Genomic DNA, 15,256 nt, shown 5'->3' with positions numbered 1-15,256 from the left:
TTGAGCTTTCATCATTATATCTTCTGTCCTTTGTACCAACAGTAATATGGGGTCAAGGTTCATGTGTCACAGCTTATCCTTCTTATTTTCTCTCTGTTTTCAAATAATTGTTGCAAAAATTCCACAAAATTCAAATGGTAAGCAAAATGTCCCTTGATGCTCAATAAACTGAGTGACATTTTACTTAAGGAGCTGCACAGTGCTTTAGTTCCGTCAACTGTTCAGTGGCCCCTGCACACATTCTCCCTGTCCGTGCGGCTGCATGCTTGACCTGTGTGACCCAATGGAGCACTAATGTAGCAGTGGGCCGAGGTGCAACACGCGCATCACTCAATAGCAATCACTCACGGTGAGTGAGTCACAGAATGGAGAAAAGCGAGAGGCCACCTTCGCAAATGTTTCCCTCCGTCCCTCCTTCTTTACGACCAGCCTGGTCATTTGCCCGCCGCCGCAGCTTCTGTTTCCTGGCGTGTTGACGCCCTAAGAGATGGATGTATGTGTGTGCGCAAAACAGCCGTGGGTGAGTGCATGCCGGCTGTGTCCAATTCATCCCTGAGATATATGACAAGCTGGGGGGGCGGGGGGGGGGGGGGGGGGGAGAGGGGAAAGCTCATCTTCTCGTTTATTGTGAAGAAGCGAGCCCACGGGTGTCACGCATTTAACTTCTAGGTGGAGAGGTATTCTTATATCTAGCACCGTGGAGCTGATATCTCCACTCGGCTGGAAAGATGCAGCAAAGGCAGGGGGGGATGTTGGGAATATGCATGCGGGCGTTTCTATTGATGCGGCACACCCTGGATGCAATGATTGAATGCACAGAGCTTCTGTCACGTTGTGGGCATATCCCATCATTCTGCTGTGACGATTAAGTCAAAGAGCTCCAACAAAGCCTTCAGTGGGAATTCCCAAGACTGCATATGAAGGGTTCATTCAGGTTGGTTTATTTTTATGATTAAATGTTTGGGTAGTAGATTCTTCAATATACCTGAATTGTATTGATAGGTTTGCACAGGCAAACACAGTGGACTAGTGGTTAGTGCGTCACTGCCTCATAGTCTAAAGGTCCCAGGTTCAAATCTCGGCTGTGTGGAGTTTGCATGTTGTAGCTTCCTCCCACATTCCAAAAATATGCATGTTAGATTTATTAAAGGCGTTAAATTATCCATAAGTGTGAATGTGAGTGTGAATGGATGTTTGACGCTATATGCCTTCTGATTGGACGATGCCCAGTCCATGGTATGTAATGAGGACCAGCATGAGGTAGAAATGTGTGATATAACATTATATATATAACTATAGATACAATATAAAACATCTGTTGTATGGTATATTCATCTATTGATTCGTTAGATTTACCTTACCGCGACTGAGGGAATGCTTTAATTTCTTTTCCATTACTTAGTAATACTTAAAAAGGATACATTGTTATTTGAAGCACTGTGTTGCATTTATTTAAAAAAAAAAATTGCGCTTTATTGCATTCCTTGAAAAGAGCTTGTACTACCAAATATTTTATAATATTTGTATTAATCATACTCTTTAATTGTGTGGTCTATATAAAATATGTACAATATATCAGAAATAAATCAAGAAAGGTCATAAATTTGTTCGTAATTATGTGTAATTTTAAAGAAAATATATCAGGAGATATATCATTATCGGGATATAAAATAGCTTTGATTGGTAAATAAAATGTTGTCTATATCACACAGCTTTCACATGAGACGTATCTAAAAATATATCTAAAAATGGCAAGTTTTTTTATTGGAGACTTTAAAAAAGAAAAAAACTAAATTAATATAAATACCTAAATTGATATAAACATTTAATTAAAAATAAAATCAAGATTTACAATGACACACAAAAACATGAATAAATAAATATGTAATACAAAAGAAACAAAGTTAAAAAAAATACTTAATACTAATTAGCACTTTAAAAATGATAGTACTGTATATGTTTATTTTATTGACTACTTGCAAAATACCTGTGTCCAGTGCAACATGTCTCCTCTCATGAAAACTAAAAGCACTATATCGCAGTAAGTTCCCTTTCCCATCACATGTTTCTCTTTGCCATAAGGGGCATTTTTCTCCGGTGGCATCGGTCGCTCACCAAGAAGAACAACACAAAAAGGCCAAAGACGAAGCACATTTCAATCATTGAGATGTTCACCGAGCTGAACTTGTGACATCATGCATGACAGCAAAATGTTATGCAACTTTTCCCCCAAAACATTTTAGGTGTTATTCCAAGGGAGCATCCATCTTTAGAGATCCCACTGTCATTTGAAAAGAAAGAAGTAATATCTGATACATGTAGCTAGACATTTCTCATTTTTGCTCAAAATGGTCAAACATCAAGAGCTCCCAGAAACTGAAAGAGTCTTAATTAAAACTCACCTTGCTGGATGTTCTGTTGTTTTTAGGACAGGTGGTCTTGTACAGTAAATTTATTTTGCATTTACAGGTCAACACAATGTGAGTGTACACATGAGAGTGCTTGGGAAGGGTTGAAAAACACATATTACATACAACGATCAATTTTGCGGAACGAATGTCACCATTCCATTATTGCAGCAATCGGCAAGTATGATTACGTTTTGCTCAAAAGCGCTCACAGCTGCACTCTTTGTGTGCTCTCACAGGTAAACAGCACTCCAGCATGCATGCGAGCGCTGACCAAGATGTCGTACTGCCCGTTTTGTCAAGGCATGCCGGCCATTAAGCCCTGCAAGAACTACTGCCTCAACGTCATCAAAGGCTGCCTGGCCAATCAAGCCGACCTGGACCCCGAGTGGAACCATTACATCGGTTAGTGGGCTTCCTTTCCCGCTGCTCTATTTTACTTCATTCTTCTCATGTGCTTTTCAGTGCATGTGACTAATCTGTGAGTGAGCTGGATATTGAGGCCAAAACAGAAACCTTTGCAGGCGATAGATATTGTTGGAGTGTGGAAAACTCGGATCGAAATGAGACTCATGAAAAACAGAATACGCCAATATTCGTCCCACAATTGGGAAATTCCAGCAGCAAAATTATTCACATACAGATTCATAACAAATGACAACTGTGCATAAATAATTACGTTCTACAAATACATAAAGGAATGTGCATCAAGAATAATCAGTAGCATTTTTATGCATGTAGTAACCAAATTATATATGTGTCAATAGAAATAAACATCAGTATTGTGATGTGACTTCTTTACAAGTCATTTGCTATCCGGGGATGTGAATGTCAACAAAATCAGACATATTTTCGATGACAGATATACTCCGATGCAGCAATAAATGAAAAAGAAACCAACAATATTGACAGTCAGCAGTGGAGCATCAACTCTGCAAATTTAGACACCCACGTAGGCTATTTAAAGCATCTTTGATTTAATAACAATCAAACCCAACAGGACATCAATAATGAGCTGTATTAAAAAAAAAAAAAAAAAAAAAGGTTTTAGGTGCATATGATATTTTCCCACAAGATATAATAGTTTCTATATTGTAATATTATCATTTTAAAATGAATAACACTTTCACTGAAAAAATTATAATTTTGCCTCATAAATATTTACTCATAAATTGACTCATAAATTGTCGATGGTTGTGAGAAACCCATGTTTATTGTAAAATATACATTCAGACAATTACAGTTTGGACCAAAATGATTCTAATTTTGAGTTTGAAAGACTTATTGTTGTTATTATTACATTTTGATAATTGTTCATGTCCACGATATGATCAAACAATTTTGAGGAAAATAAGGAAACATTTTAAAACATCGAACATGAATAATTTTGAACATTAAAGGGGATACATAAACATTTTTGTTGATATAGAGTATATTCTATGCAGCCCCAACGTATTTTGATTAATATTGTGTTTGTGCAAAATGAATTAAATAGCTAAATCCAGCCGTTTTTATCCATGTCACCGGAGGCCATTTTGCCACTGGCTGTCAGCTGAAAATGACATCACAGTGCCTAAGGGCTTGCTCAGGTAACGACCAATGAGCAGCCTGCAAACATCACATAACCAAACCCAGAAAACAGGCAAACTGTGATTGGTCGTTACCTGAGCTGATTTCAAGGAAGGTGGGAAGTTGACTTCCCCTTTAAAGTTTTCATTGAAATGTCAAATAATTGTGAAAATAGCAATTGCAAAAATAGGGTTAGTCTTTCCATACCCATCTAACAAATGAAATAAATACAAATTCAGTAACTAAAAATGTGACTAGAGTATGAAGAACAAAACAGTAAAAACTAATTAAGTTTGAAACCTTTTTAATGAAATAATAATCAGAGGGTGTTAATTATTTGGCCACAAGGTTAAAAAAAATAAACATGAAATATATTCCTCCATATTGACATAACATATGTTTATGTTTTATGTCTAAAATAGTTTGTAGTGAGGCTTATGACAGTAACTTAATATGGATGAGAACAGATGGTCCCTACTGCGATGCTCATCTTGTCAATTTGACAGTTTGTGTGGAGTGAACTTGACTCAGAGGAGAGCTTTGCTTTGTGTTTTGACAACACCAGCTTCTCCTCGAATGAGAAAATGTGTTTTCCGCCCCCCCCCCAGACGTTCCCTCATTGGAAACGATTTTCCTCACTGGATTCTTCTCTCCCGTCGAGCCTAATGGGGATTTGTAACGGGGCGGCGGCGCAGCACGTCAACTTTAAGCGCTGGGAACGTGTTCCGCTGCTGAGACAAAGAGCAAAAAACATCAATGTAACATTTATATATTAATTTAATATTCCATGAAAGGCCTTGCTGGCGCACATGATTCCAGTATGTCATGTAAAGGTGCGACACTAAAAAGGGTGACTGTGCTGACAGCCTGTGGCAAAGAAAACACTGAAATCCCATCTCGGAGTCGAAGCTCTTTCCTTGAAGTCATACCTCGCCTGCTTGCTCTCTGGGGTTACTTTGGGTCGTTTTAGAGGAGGACAAAGCATCAAAGTGTGCATGTTTTATCTGACTATCATTCACCGGTGTGCGCTTCCACGGCTAGATGACTTTTCCTCCCTGTTTTGTTCTTACCTTTAAATCCTGTGCATGCATTGTTTCAGCCTGGCTGTGCACTAGGTTGGAAATACATATTTTAGTTATTCATTTCTAAGTGAGAACTGGGGGGGAAGCAACGGAATGGTGATGGTTAAACCCACATTATTTGTGGTTCTGGTCGCTCTTATCACATTTGATCACATCTACTTTAAATGTTAAACGCTGAAAGTTTTTCGATAAGCTTTGCATAAAACAGGGTTTGTGTAGCAGAATGGAGAGAATATCAATAAAAAGTAAACACAATCTTGGCTTGGTAATAGCCTGAAACAACCCCAGTGGCACAGAGGCACCCGTTCTGCTGTAATATTGCCTTGTTAGTGACAAAAAAAAAAAAAAACATTCACACATGCTCGTTGGCTTATATTAGCCTATCTTGACCGTTTAGGAGGATATTGCTCAAAAATGATTATAACACGTGACCAAACCCAGAAAACAAGTATGTGGGCTTCCTGTGTATGTAGCGACAAGTAGCATAACAACTGCTTGCATGATAGTTTGAAGACAAACTTGCTAAAATGTTTTTTTTAATATGGCTGGGGTCTTTGGGACAGACAGGAAATCTACATGTATGTACAATATATCATCTATTTACACTAATTTGACAAAGTACGATGGTTTATAAATGAACAAGAATGAAGCCTAAACATGGAGGATATTGTCGTCCTTCTTGCTGACATTGCGAAAAAAAAACACAAGTGAAATAGTTAGGTTTCCATCCAAATGTCTTCGAAATTCTTAAGCGAATTTTGTGAAAATGGGCAAAACAGACATGCGACTTATGCCGTTTCCATCGGTTCTTCTTTTGCGAATATTGAGAGGGGACTGCGCCGCTGTAGGTGGCGGTATACACCATAGAGATGGGATCCACCAGTAATTTAAAAGAAGAAGAAGAACAGGAAGCGACTGCGGCGTGCGATGAAGTCGTATAAGTTTGCTTTTGTAATTCTTGACAAACCGAAGCGTTTCTTTGCTGTTTTCCATCTAAAATTGCATTCATTTTCACTTATTTAATTAATTCCAAAAATATTTCTGTTTCGTCGTACCCCTAAACACGCTTTACTTTATCGTCGGCCATTGCTTTGTGACTACAAATGTACGTGCAACGTAATATCCGGTCAAAACGTGCGACGTCTATCCTGTCTTGTCAGCCTTTATTCGCAAAACCTGTTTCCATAGCCAAAATTCGCATTTTTCTTTTTTCTATACGCTTCAAAATCCACCCCCTCCAAGCGTAAAAACTTTTTTTGTTAATTTTGGGCCCTTTTTCAAATTTCTAAGTTTTATTTTCGCATTTCTTGAAAATTTGAATAAAAATGGGGGGATGGTTATTCAGTCATTCAGTCTCTAAGTTGGTTAGTTAGCTGGTTGGACATCCAGTCGGTTGGATGGTTGATTGGTTTTTAGGTCAGCAATTGATTTAGAAATCACCTGGTCTGTCAGACAACTGGTTAGTTAATTATTCCATTAGTTGCTTAGTTATTCAGTTACTTTGTTACTTAGTTGGTCAATCAGTTAGTTAGTTAGTTAGTTGGATGATTGGTTAATTGATCAGTGGTTCTGTTGGGTAGTTAGCTGGTTGGACAGCCAGTCAGTCAATACATCAGCCAGTTGGTTAGTTAATCAGTTAGACCATTAGCTGGTCAGTCAGTCAGTCAGTCAGTCGGTTGATTGTTAAGTTAGTTTATTCAGTGAGGTGATTGAATTTGTTGAATGGTTGGGCAGTTAGTCACTTGGGTAGTGAGTTGGTTAGTCAGTGAGAAGGATGGTCATTCATTTGGTTAGTTAGTAAGTTAGTCCGTTAGTTGGTCAGTCAGTTGGTTGCTTGCTTGCCTAGTCTTGTCAGTTAGTCAGTTGGTTGGTCTATTAGTTAGTTGGTCAGCCAGTCAGTTAATCAGTCACCTGGTTTGTTTATCCGTTGGTCAGTCAGTCAGATGTTTAACTAACAAACAGATGCACAAACAAATGTCCATTTTATTCAGTTGTTAATTTATATAAGTTCAACCTTTGCAACAGGCAACATCTGTGCTTTCGAATTATGCCTCATTAATGCAGGAGCAGCTTTCCGTCTGTCTTCATCAGATCTTATTGTGGTCAATGAAACAGCGCTCTTATGAGTTTTGCCTGTGACATTTCAAGCTCATTTTAATGGGAAAGATTTTTCGATTAGCTTAAGGTCTCGCCATAAATGCTCTTCTAATCATGGATATGCAGAAATATGTGTTGAATTTGTATAAACTAAGCCATAGTATGCAAATGTGATTTTATTTGCCCGGTCTCTGATGTTCTGATATGTGGGCTGGTGCATAGCCTCAGCTAAGAAATTCATCTTGATGGTGCGGCGTTCACACCAACATCATGTGTCTGCTCCACTGAGCACAGACGACAAGCTATCGGAGGAGGTGAAAAATAATCCAAGCAAAGAGTTTCAAAGCCTTTAAACTCAGAAGCTGCACCCACTGATAGCTACATTTTTTTCCCACCCGACAACAATCTCTCACTTCAAATAAAATACAGCACTTGACATTAACGAGACCTCGCCTCTTATCCATCGTGTGTGTGTGCATGTGTGTTGATAGTCGCACCATCTGTACGCTCAAACAGATGCACTGCCTCTGTCTATACTAGTTATATGTGCACAGTATATTCCTCAGATTTTACATGATAAAAAAAAATGTGTCTTTTAAATTTGCAAATGTATCCATAATAGAAATGACGCCAGGGTGTCTTAATCACTTCCTTTGACTGCATTTGGCCTCACCAGTCCTGTGATTATTCATGAAGCGATTTTCTTTTTCAGAACAATATGAAATCAAAGTCCTCATGCACGCACTTGTGTTTCTTGCCCCCAAGCAAGGGAATAATTAGGAAAGCCAATTAAATATTTCATAATACACACGCTGGCTGGACACTTCAAGGATTCATCACATGTAAATGCATATTTATTGGGACCCTTAGCATTGATCAAGAATCTGTGCCAGGATGCTGGTTGGCCAAAGGGGAATTATAGAAATGTAATTCACCTGTTACAGGGTCAAATAATGTCCCTTACCAAACATTTATTACGTAAGTCTACAGGCAATGTTTTAATGACAATATTCAAGATTGTAACTGTTTTACCGGAAAGTGTAGAAATATGTATGTATGTTTTCTTTCTTATTTAGAGGCTCATTTCATAACACTTAACCACAAAGGTTATAATATAGAGCAGAGGTGGGCATCGAGGGCCGAAGTCCTGCAGGTTTTGCATGTTGCCCTTCTCCAACACAGCTGATATATGATCAGCTCATCAGCAAGCTCTGCATAAGCCCGATAACGATCCTGTTGATTGGAATCAGCTTGTGTTGGAAGTGAGAAACCTCCAAAACCTGCAGGACTCCGGCCCTCGAGGACCGAGATTGCCCACGTCTGATATAGAGAATGATTTAATCAATTCCAGGGTCATTCGGTCCATTGCAAAAACTTTAATCGTACAAGAAATGTGACGTTCTTAACTATCTGTCATACAAATGTAAAAATAAAAATAAAAAATAAAGTTAAAGCAATCGATATTCTTTAAACACCATCCTAACTTTTAATATGGACGGTGTTATCATAATTCTGAAACATTTTGTTCATTGCTGCCTTTCAACGACACTACAAGCAAAGGGAAAAAAGAGAAAATGTGGTGGCTAGTCAGTCAGTTGGTTAATCAGTTGTTTATTTAGAAAGCTGATTGTTAGTTGGTTGGTTGGTCGGTCGGTTGGTCGGTCAGTCAGAAAATAGTTTGTGAGTCGCTTGGGAGCCACTTAGTTGGTCAGTTAGTGAGTTGATTGGTCAGTCATTTGCTAAGTTAGTCAGCCAGTCCGTCTGTCAGTCTATCAAGTTTTTAAGTCAGTTAGTTGATCACATTTAATTGGTGACATTTATTCAGTAGGGCAGTAAGTCAGTTGGTTAGTTTTGTTACTATATCTATTCACATAGCTATCCGTCTGTCCGTCCATCCATCTGAACTGAGGTCTCGTGATGTTTTCAAACTGTAGGACTTTTGTAGCAATGGGATGACGAAGTACATTCGTGTACATTTTTGTGTGTGACGGCACCACAGAATACGATGAATGCATGCATAATGTTTTCTTTGTTTGGTAATATTTTCGCACAATTGTCTCAAATACATGTTACAACAAATAAGTCTCATCCCAGTGAATCAAACGACAGATTAAAAGGGTTCTGCTGAGTAGCCCCTCAGTTAATCCATTTTTTTCCCCGCCGGACGGCAAAACATTCTCACCGACCTCGCCTGTTCCTGCAAGACAACAATTGCTTTGTGTGTTAATTATGATAACAGTTGCGCATTAAACAATGTGATTCTTGTGACAAGCCCTTTTCCCCCCAAAAAAAATATAATACCATCTTTATGCTACCATTGGACGTTCGCATTGCAAAAGTTGAAAATGCAGGTTTTAATGAGAGTGGGATTACAGTTTAATTATGTTAATCAGACCAGTCACGAAGCTGCAGCTGTCGATCTTCAATCTGTAACTTCAATCTGACGTGGAATATTTTACATGTATCTACGTGCATTTTTATACACAGCAGCGATTAAATGTTCTAATCTTTACAGTGTTTTGTTTGTAGTTAATTTGGAGTAATGTAGTGTAGTGTACTTGATTTACACAACTGATTTATGTGTAGTCTGCATAGACTTGATACCCACTCGTAGATTTACTTGGTTGTTTATTTCACACTTGATGGGTTGGCAGGCACTCCAGAGACCCGACCATTTGTACACTACAACCCATTAAAAAGTCAATCCCCCCCCCCCCCCAAAATGCCCCCTTAACCCCTGGGCGTTATTTTATTTTGAAATGGCTTGGTCAGAATCAACAAAAAGCCAAAAAATGGTCAAATAACGCCCAGGGGGTTAATTAAAGCAGAGTTTTTGTTGAAAGGGTTTCATGTCATATTCCACCAGCAGCACTTCAGCCTTCAGTATATTTTGATTCTTACCTTTCAAATTTTCAGAGGCTCGCTGCTAGAGCGCTCAGAGCCCACTAGCGAGGCAAGGGTTAAGCGTTGCAACCGGTGTAGACCTGCCAGGTTTGGCCTGGCTCGGTGACCCTCCTTCCCAGCAGGTTTGAATAGGATTCAATTATCAGCTTTAGCGAACAAGTAGAGGTGGGAATGTAATTGTGTGTTATTAATATTTCAAATAGATTCAGCCGACTCCCACTTTTCGCTGCTAAAGAAAGATGATGACGGGGGCACATGAGTGGGCAACTGGAGCAGGAATAAAGCTAAAGCATTGGCCCATTGTGTCAGATTTTATACTTTTCTAACACTATTATTATGAAGGCCTCATGTTGCAGCTTATATTGTACATGAACCTGTGTTAGAGAAAGAATGAGTTTCACTTGGAGATTTTGTGATTCATTGGAAAGTTTGTATTTTTGGGAAGATTTTTTTATTTCTTCATTGATCATCATCTGTATGTTTTAAAAACACACTTTATTAACCAGCCACCAATGGCAAGGAAAATTGGACACTTAGAGCTGAAGCGTGCTGTGCATCCAGCCTAAAATGGAAAAGGGTGAGACACGTCATGGAAAGCTTTAAGGTAATGAGGAAATTAGTCTACTTTTAGAAGACTTTTTAAAAAAAAATAAATAAATCTCGTGAACTACTTGCAGAATGCATTTTCCTCTAACAGACAAAAAGTTGTACCTAGTGATAAAACACCGTATGCTTAAATCTCTTCTAGTCCAACTTCTTTTTTCCAGCTGTCTTTTCATTTGGTGTATGTATGGGCACAGAAGGAATTACAGTAGTTGGACAATAGGCCGGCATTGAAATGTATTTATTTGAGGCTTTCTTAGAATAAAAGCACCTTCCCATTGATGCTAAATAATGTATGTGCTAGAGAAAATCAATTTACAGAATCTGAGCTCAAAAGGAACAAAACAAACTACCTTAACAGTACTTACAGCCAAATGGAAGAAAGTAGAAACATTATTCATACATGTCTTTCAATGTCACCGTCTGTGATTGAATTGAACTGCTTGAAAGAGGTCATACGGCACTAGTGAAAGACAAGCACTTATCAAGCTACACTCTTTGCTCAAGCGCTACGTGTCCTTCGTGTCTGAAGTCTTAATAGATGCTCCGGGTTTCAACAATGGTACTGAAAACCCTTTTCACTTTCGCCTCTTCAGTTAATGAGTCTTAGTTTGTTCGCAGTTTAGTTTGGTAGTGTAATAGTTCACATAAGTAATATGTAGCAGACATGGGATTGACAAATTGATGTGTGATCTTTGAGTATGACTTCCAACATTTTAATTCCTCCGTGACAAGACTGCAAATGAATGGCACTCGCGCAAAGCCACCACTGGCTAATTTAACCAAACCAAAATCCACGCTTAAGGGAATTAGTGTTTCCTCGCTGTAATGTGGGTCACTTTTCGAGGTCTCGCTGTTTCACTGATTTTTTTGGGTGCGATTTTGCATGCTTTTTTTTCTTCAGTAATGTACCTATTTCATAAAATTTATGAAGGTTTGAACATTGAAAATGTTTAAACAAAAGAGAAATGTGAAAAAATGTAAATGCCTGGATGACAAAAGTGTATAAACTGTGCGGTGAGGGGTTTTAGAGACTTAAAACATTTATAATAAATGTAAAACATAAAGCTACTAATTTCATTTATTGTGGGTATTTTTTGGAACACACAGCGGAAAACGAGGGAACACTGTACATCATTTCTGTTAGTCAGGGTTAAACACGGATGCCTGTCTAGTCGTACATGACAGAATTCGATTAACATTTTCTGGGAAATTGTGGCTCTAATATCGGCTAAAGCTTTTGGTGACTCGCCAATCTCACAAGGACTCAGGTCATAAGTATCAAATTATGAATTTAGGGTGTATTCTGTTTTGTCTTTGGCTTTTTGGTAAGTCAAAGAACACAACTAGAGAGAAAGAGGAACCTTAAGAGAACAATAACTAGGAAGCTGAAGGGGAGGTAGTGAAGGAGGTGGCTCGGAATGTTGTTGTTTTTTTCTTGCACTCACACAAACACACACACATACAAACATGGTCTCGCAGGCGGGGAAGCGAACCCATGGCAACCTGCATTGTAGGCAAGTGACGGTACCACTCTGCCACCTGGAATTGGCTCGGAATGCTAGCCGCTAGCACAGCCGCTAGTTGCAGGATTATTGGCTAGCTGCTTTATGTGTCGTAGGGTTATTTTATTGCATGGTTGTGTGACAAAAAGTTAATTTCTTCTGACACTCGTAAACATTGCTGCTGTTTAAATCAAAGCTTGTTATTATAAAACGTTGCCCGTTTTATGATGGCAACGCTGGAACAAATTATTTTTATTCCCTTGTATTTCCGCTGTTAATTATTTGTATTTGCGAGTGTGTGACCCTATGTTCTATTAAGGATAACTTGTTATATTTACATTTTATTATATTTCTTTTCCAATATCAGGCTAGAATATGTTGGGATCTAAACCTATACTGCTTGAATGTGAAGTGTTTCATCAGTTCCACAGTATGTGTTTCATTTGCTGCAGAGTGTGTGACCTGCGTCGCTGCTGCGCTGGCCGTAACTGTAATTCAAACTAGATGAAGGCAATTTGCCCGCAGTTTGCTTTCTTGCCTCCTTGCCTGCTAGTTTGTTTCAACTCCATTTCATCCCAAAGTGGAGCCCAATGGCATTTGCGGATGTAATGTTTTTTAAGGTTCCATCAAAATTTGAGTAGCAGTGCTAAACATGATTTATGTGATGTATAGAATTAATGATAATGCACACTGTGGTCATTACATAAAACAAAAACAACTATTAGTGTTACACAGTTTGTCTGATTGATTGTATACATTTTTAGAGCAAATATGAAACACTGGAACCTCGAATGCCTCCTAAGGTTATAAAATGTGGAATTCAACCACCATTTTGAATGGACAATGGTTTCAGGGTGACAGGTGGCAATCTTTTTTTCTATTATTATTATTATCTTAATCACACTTCTACTTATATATTCACTGTCTCTCTAATGAGCTTATTTCTAATCCTATCCTACCTGGTCACTCCTAAAGAACCCCCTCAACGTCTTCATTTCCGCCACCTCCAGCTCTGCTTCCTGTTGTCTCTTCATTGCCTGTAATCTGTGCATCATGTTGAAATACTCCCTCTGTGCTTGTTTGTATTGTGATGTTTATTGAAAATGCAGCTGGACAGAAAAAGGGTTTGAAGGGACAGAGACACAACAGATATGGGAAAGAGGGATAAAAACCACAGTAGAGCAATGGCTAAGTAAGCATGATAAATGACTACAATAATGTTACGTGGGAGTCGTGCTTTTGTATGTGAGGAAGGGATGCAGCAACTAGCCAATAGCATGGTTATATGATGGTGAAAGTTCAACCCAAGGAATCATTCTCCCCATTATTTTCTACGAGAAAACAGATTGTGTTTGACCTTATGAGGTCTTTCTTAATACATAATATGCGTACAAGTGGAACTCGGCAAATCAGGATATCGTAGAAAACATTTCAAATTGTTCAATTCAAGCAGTGGAGCTCGTATAATACAGACACATAGGAAATTACTTTTCAGAAGGAAGCCTGAGCAGGTGTGCGCTCTATATTTCAAACCCTAACCAAGTCTAAACAATTGGAAATGGGTTATTTTTGTTTTCATCCTATTTTTTTTAGTACCATTAGTTGGGTGACTGAGCCACAGATGAGGTGCACAAGCCAAAAGGTTGAGCTATTTTTCATCCCAGTGAAAAGAAACTCTCATAGATAAGCTCGCTCGCTTTCCTGACTCGTCGATGTCTGCTCTGCGATTTCATCTCTCCTATTTAAGTGCACATCAATATTGATAAAGAGCGCAGACTGAAAGTGTCTGCTGTGATGTTTAAATAGGTAGGTTTTAAACCAAAGTGATGTGCATATTGGTAAAGCTGAGGTCTATTGTGTCGCTTCAGCATGGTGCCTGTGCTCTACATGAGGTACGGCTTCTGATGTTGTCTTTAAAAGCCCAGGGCTCAGAATAGGACCTGTCTATCTCCAAGGCTGTGTCTGCATGATAAAAAGATTTCCCACAGCTGGATGCTCGCCTATCTCTGCATTGATGCTAGGAACGTTTGGCTGAGAGTGCCAACTATGCCATTGTGGTCCAAATGCAGTCTGGCCAATCACAGATCTGCACAGAGCACAAGTCTGACACTTTCCTGAATTCAATGATGCAGTTTAGGACTTTTTCCATTTTGAAAATAGCTTTGCCCTTTTAAAATGCTTTGGGTAACTGCATTTGTGACATGTGACAGGCATGCTAGTTCCAACGAAACCTACTTTACTGATGTCAGAGTATGATGTTTTTATTCATGAATCAACGTGCTCGTGTTTTTCTATTTTTGTCACATATTGAAGTTAGTACCCATTGTTAGCTAAATGCTCCTGGTTGCAGCATTTGCAACAGCGTAATGCTTTTGAATGATAATATTTATTTTTATTTATTTAATTTAGTTTTGTAAATTTTTGTAATTTTGTACATTTTTCTATTTTCTTCATCTGTGCGATGCACTTCCTGTCCGCATGCCTGTTTGCTTTTATTGCTGCTGGAAATGTAAATTTCCCTGAGGGAGCCATTCCAAAGGGATCAATAAAGTCAAGTCTAAGTTTACAGTACTATGACTAGCCAGCGGGAGCAATGTCTTAATTGAAAGGCAATACCTTGGTCGGGTGACCAGATTTTCAAAATTCAAAACCCGGGACACTACAATTCTGCTGAAAATCAAATATACAATCAATGCGCTCCAGGAACTATTTATAACAAATTTAATCGCTAGTCATTCTAGTGACTGGTGGTTGTGTCATTGCTTTAGCTAATGCTACATGCTATCTTGATTGACAATTCAACAGCGCTTAACATTGTCCATGCACACTCATGACAACTGCGTGAGTGACACATGGGAAAACACTGGATGCTGAGACGGGACCTGCATAATAACAAGACAAAAAAATGGGGGCAAACCAAGAAGTCTAGTCATCCTACTGAAAGCCCAAATTAGCCTAGATAAGGGCAGGCTCTGGTAAAGCTGTAGGCCCTTACAGTCAAAATAATTCCCAAATGATTAAAACACCTTTGTAAGATCCAAGATAAGCAATGTATCTGTATTAATTGTAAAATAATGGTACGCTTGCT

The 15,256-nt window shown here is 38.7% G+C and overlaps 1 protein-coding gene across 2 annotated transcripts in view; it reads left to right on the top strand.

Annotated features, from left to right (window-relative positions):
- Positions 1-15,256, top strand: part of gpc6b (glypican 6b) — a 92,792-nt gene that overhangs the window by 34,643 nt on the left and 42,893 nt on the right. For both annotated transcript variants that reach the window (XM_077579140.1, XM_077579138.1), the window contains exon 4: positions 2,648-2,813. In XM_077579140.1, coding sequence (XP_077435266.1) covers positions 2,648-2,813 — 166 coding nt within the window. The remainder of the gene's footprint in view (positions 1-2,647; positions 2,814-15,256) is intronic.

Source organism: Vanacampus margaritifer, chromosome 11 (assembly GCF_051991255.1).
Source record: "Vanacampus margaritifer isolate UIUO_Vmar chromosome 11, RoL_Vmar_1.0, whole genome shotgun sequence".
Classification (NCBI taxonomy): domain Eukaryota; kingdom Metazoa; phylum Chordata; class Actinopteri; order Syngnathiformes; family Syngnathidae; genus Vanacampus; species Vanacampus margaritifer.
This window is presented reverse-complemented; position numbering and strand designations above follow the sequence as displayed.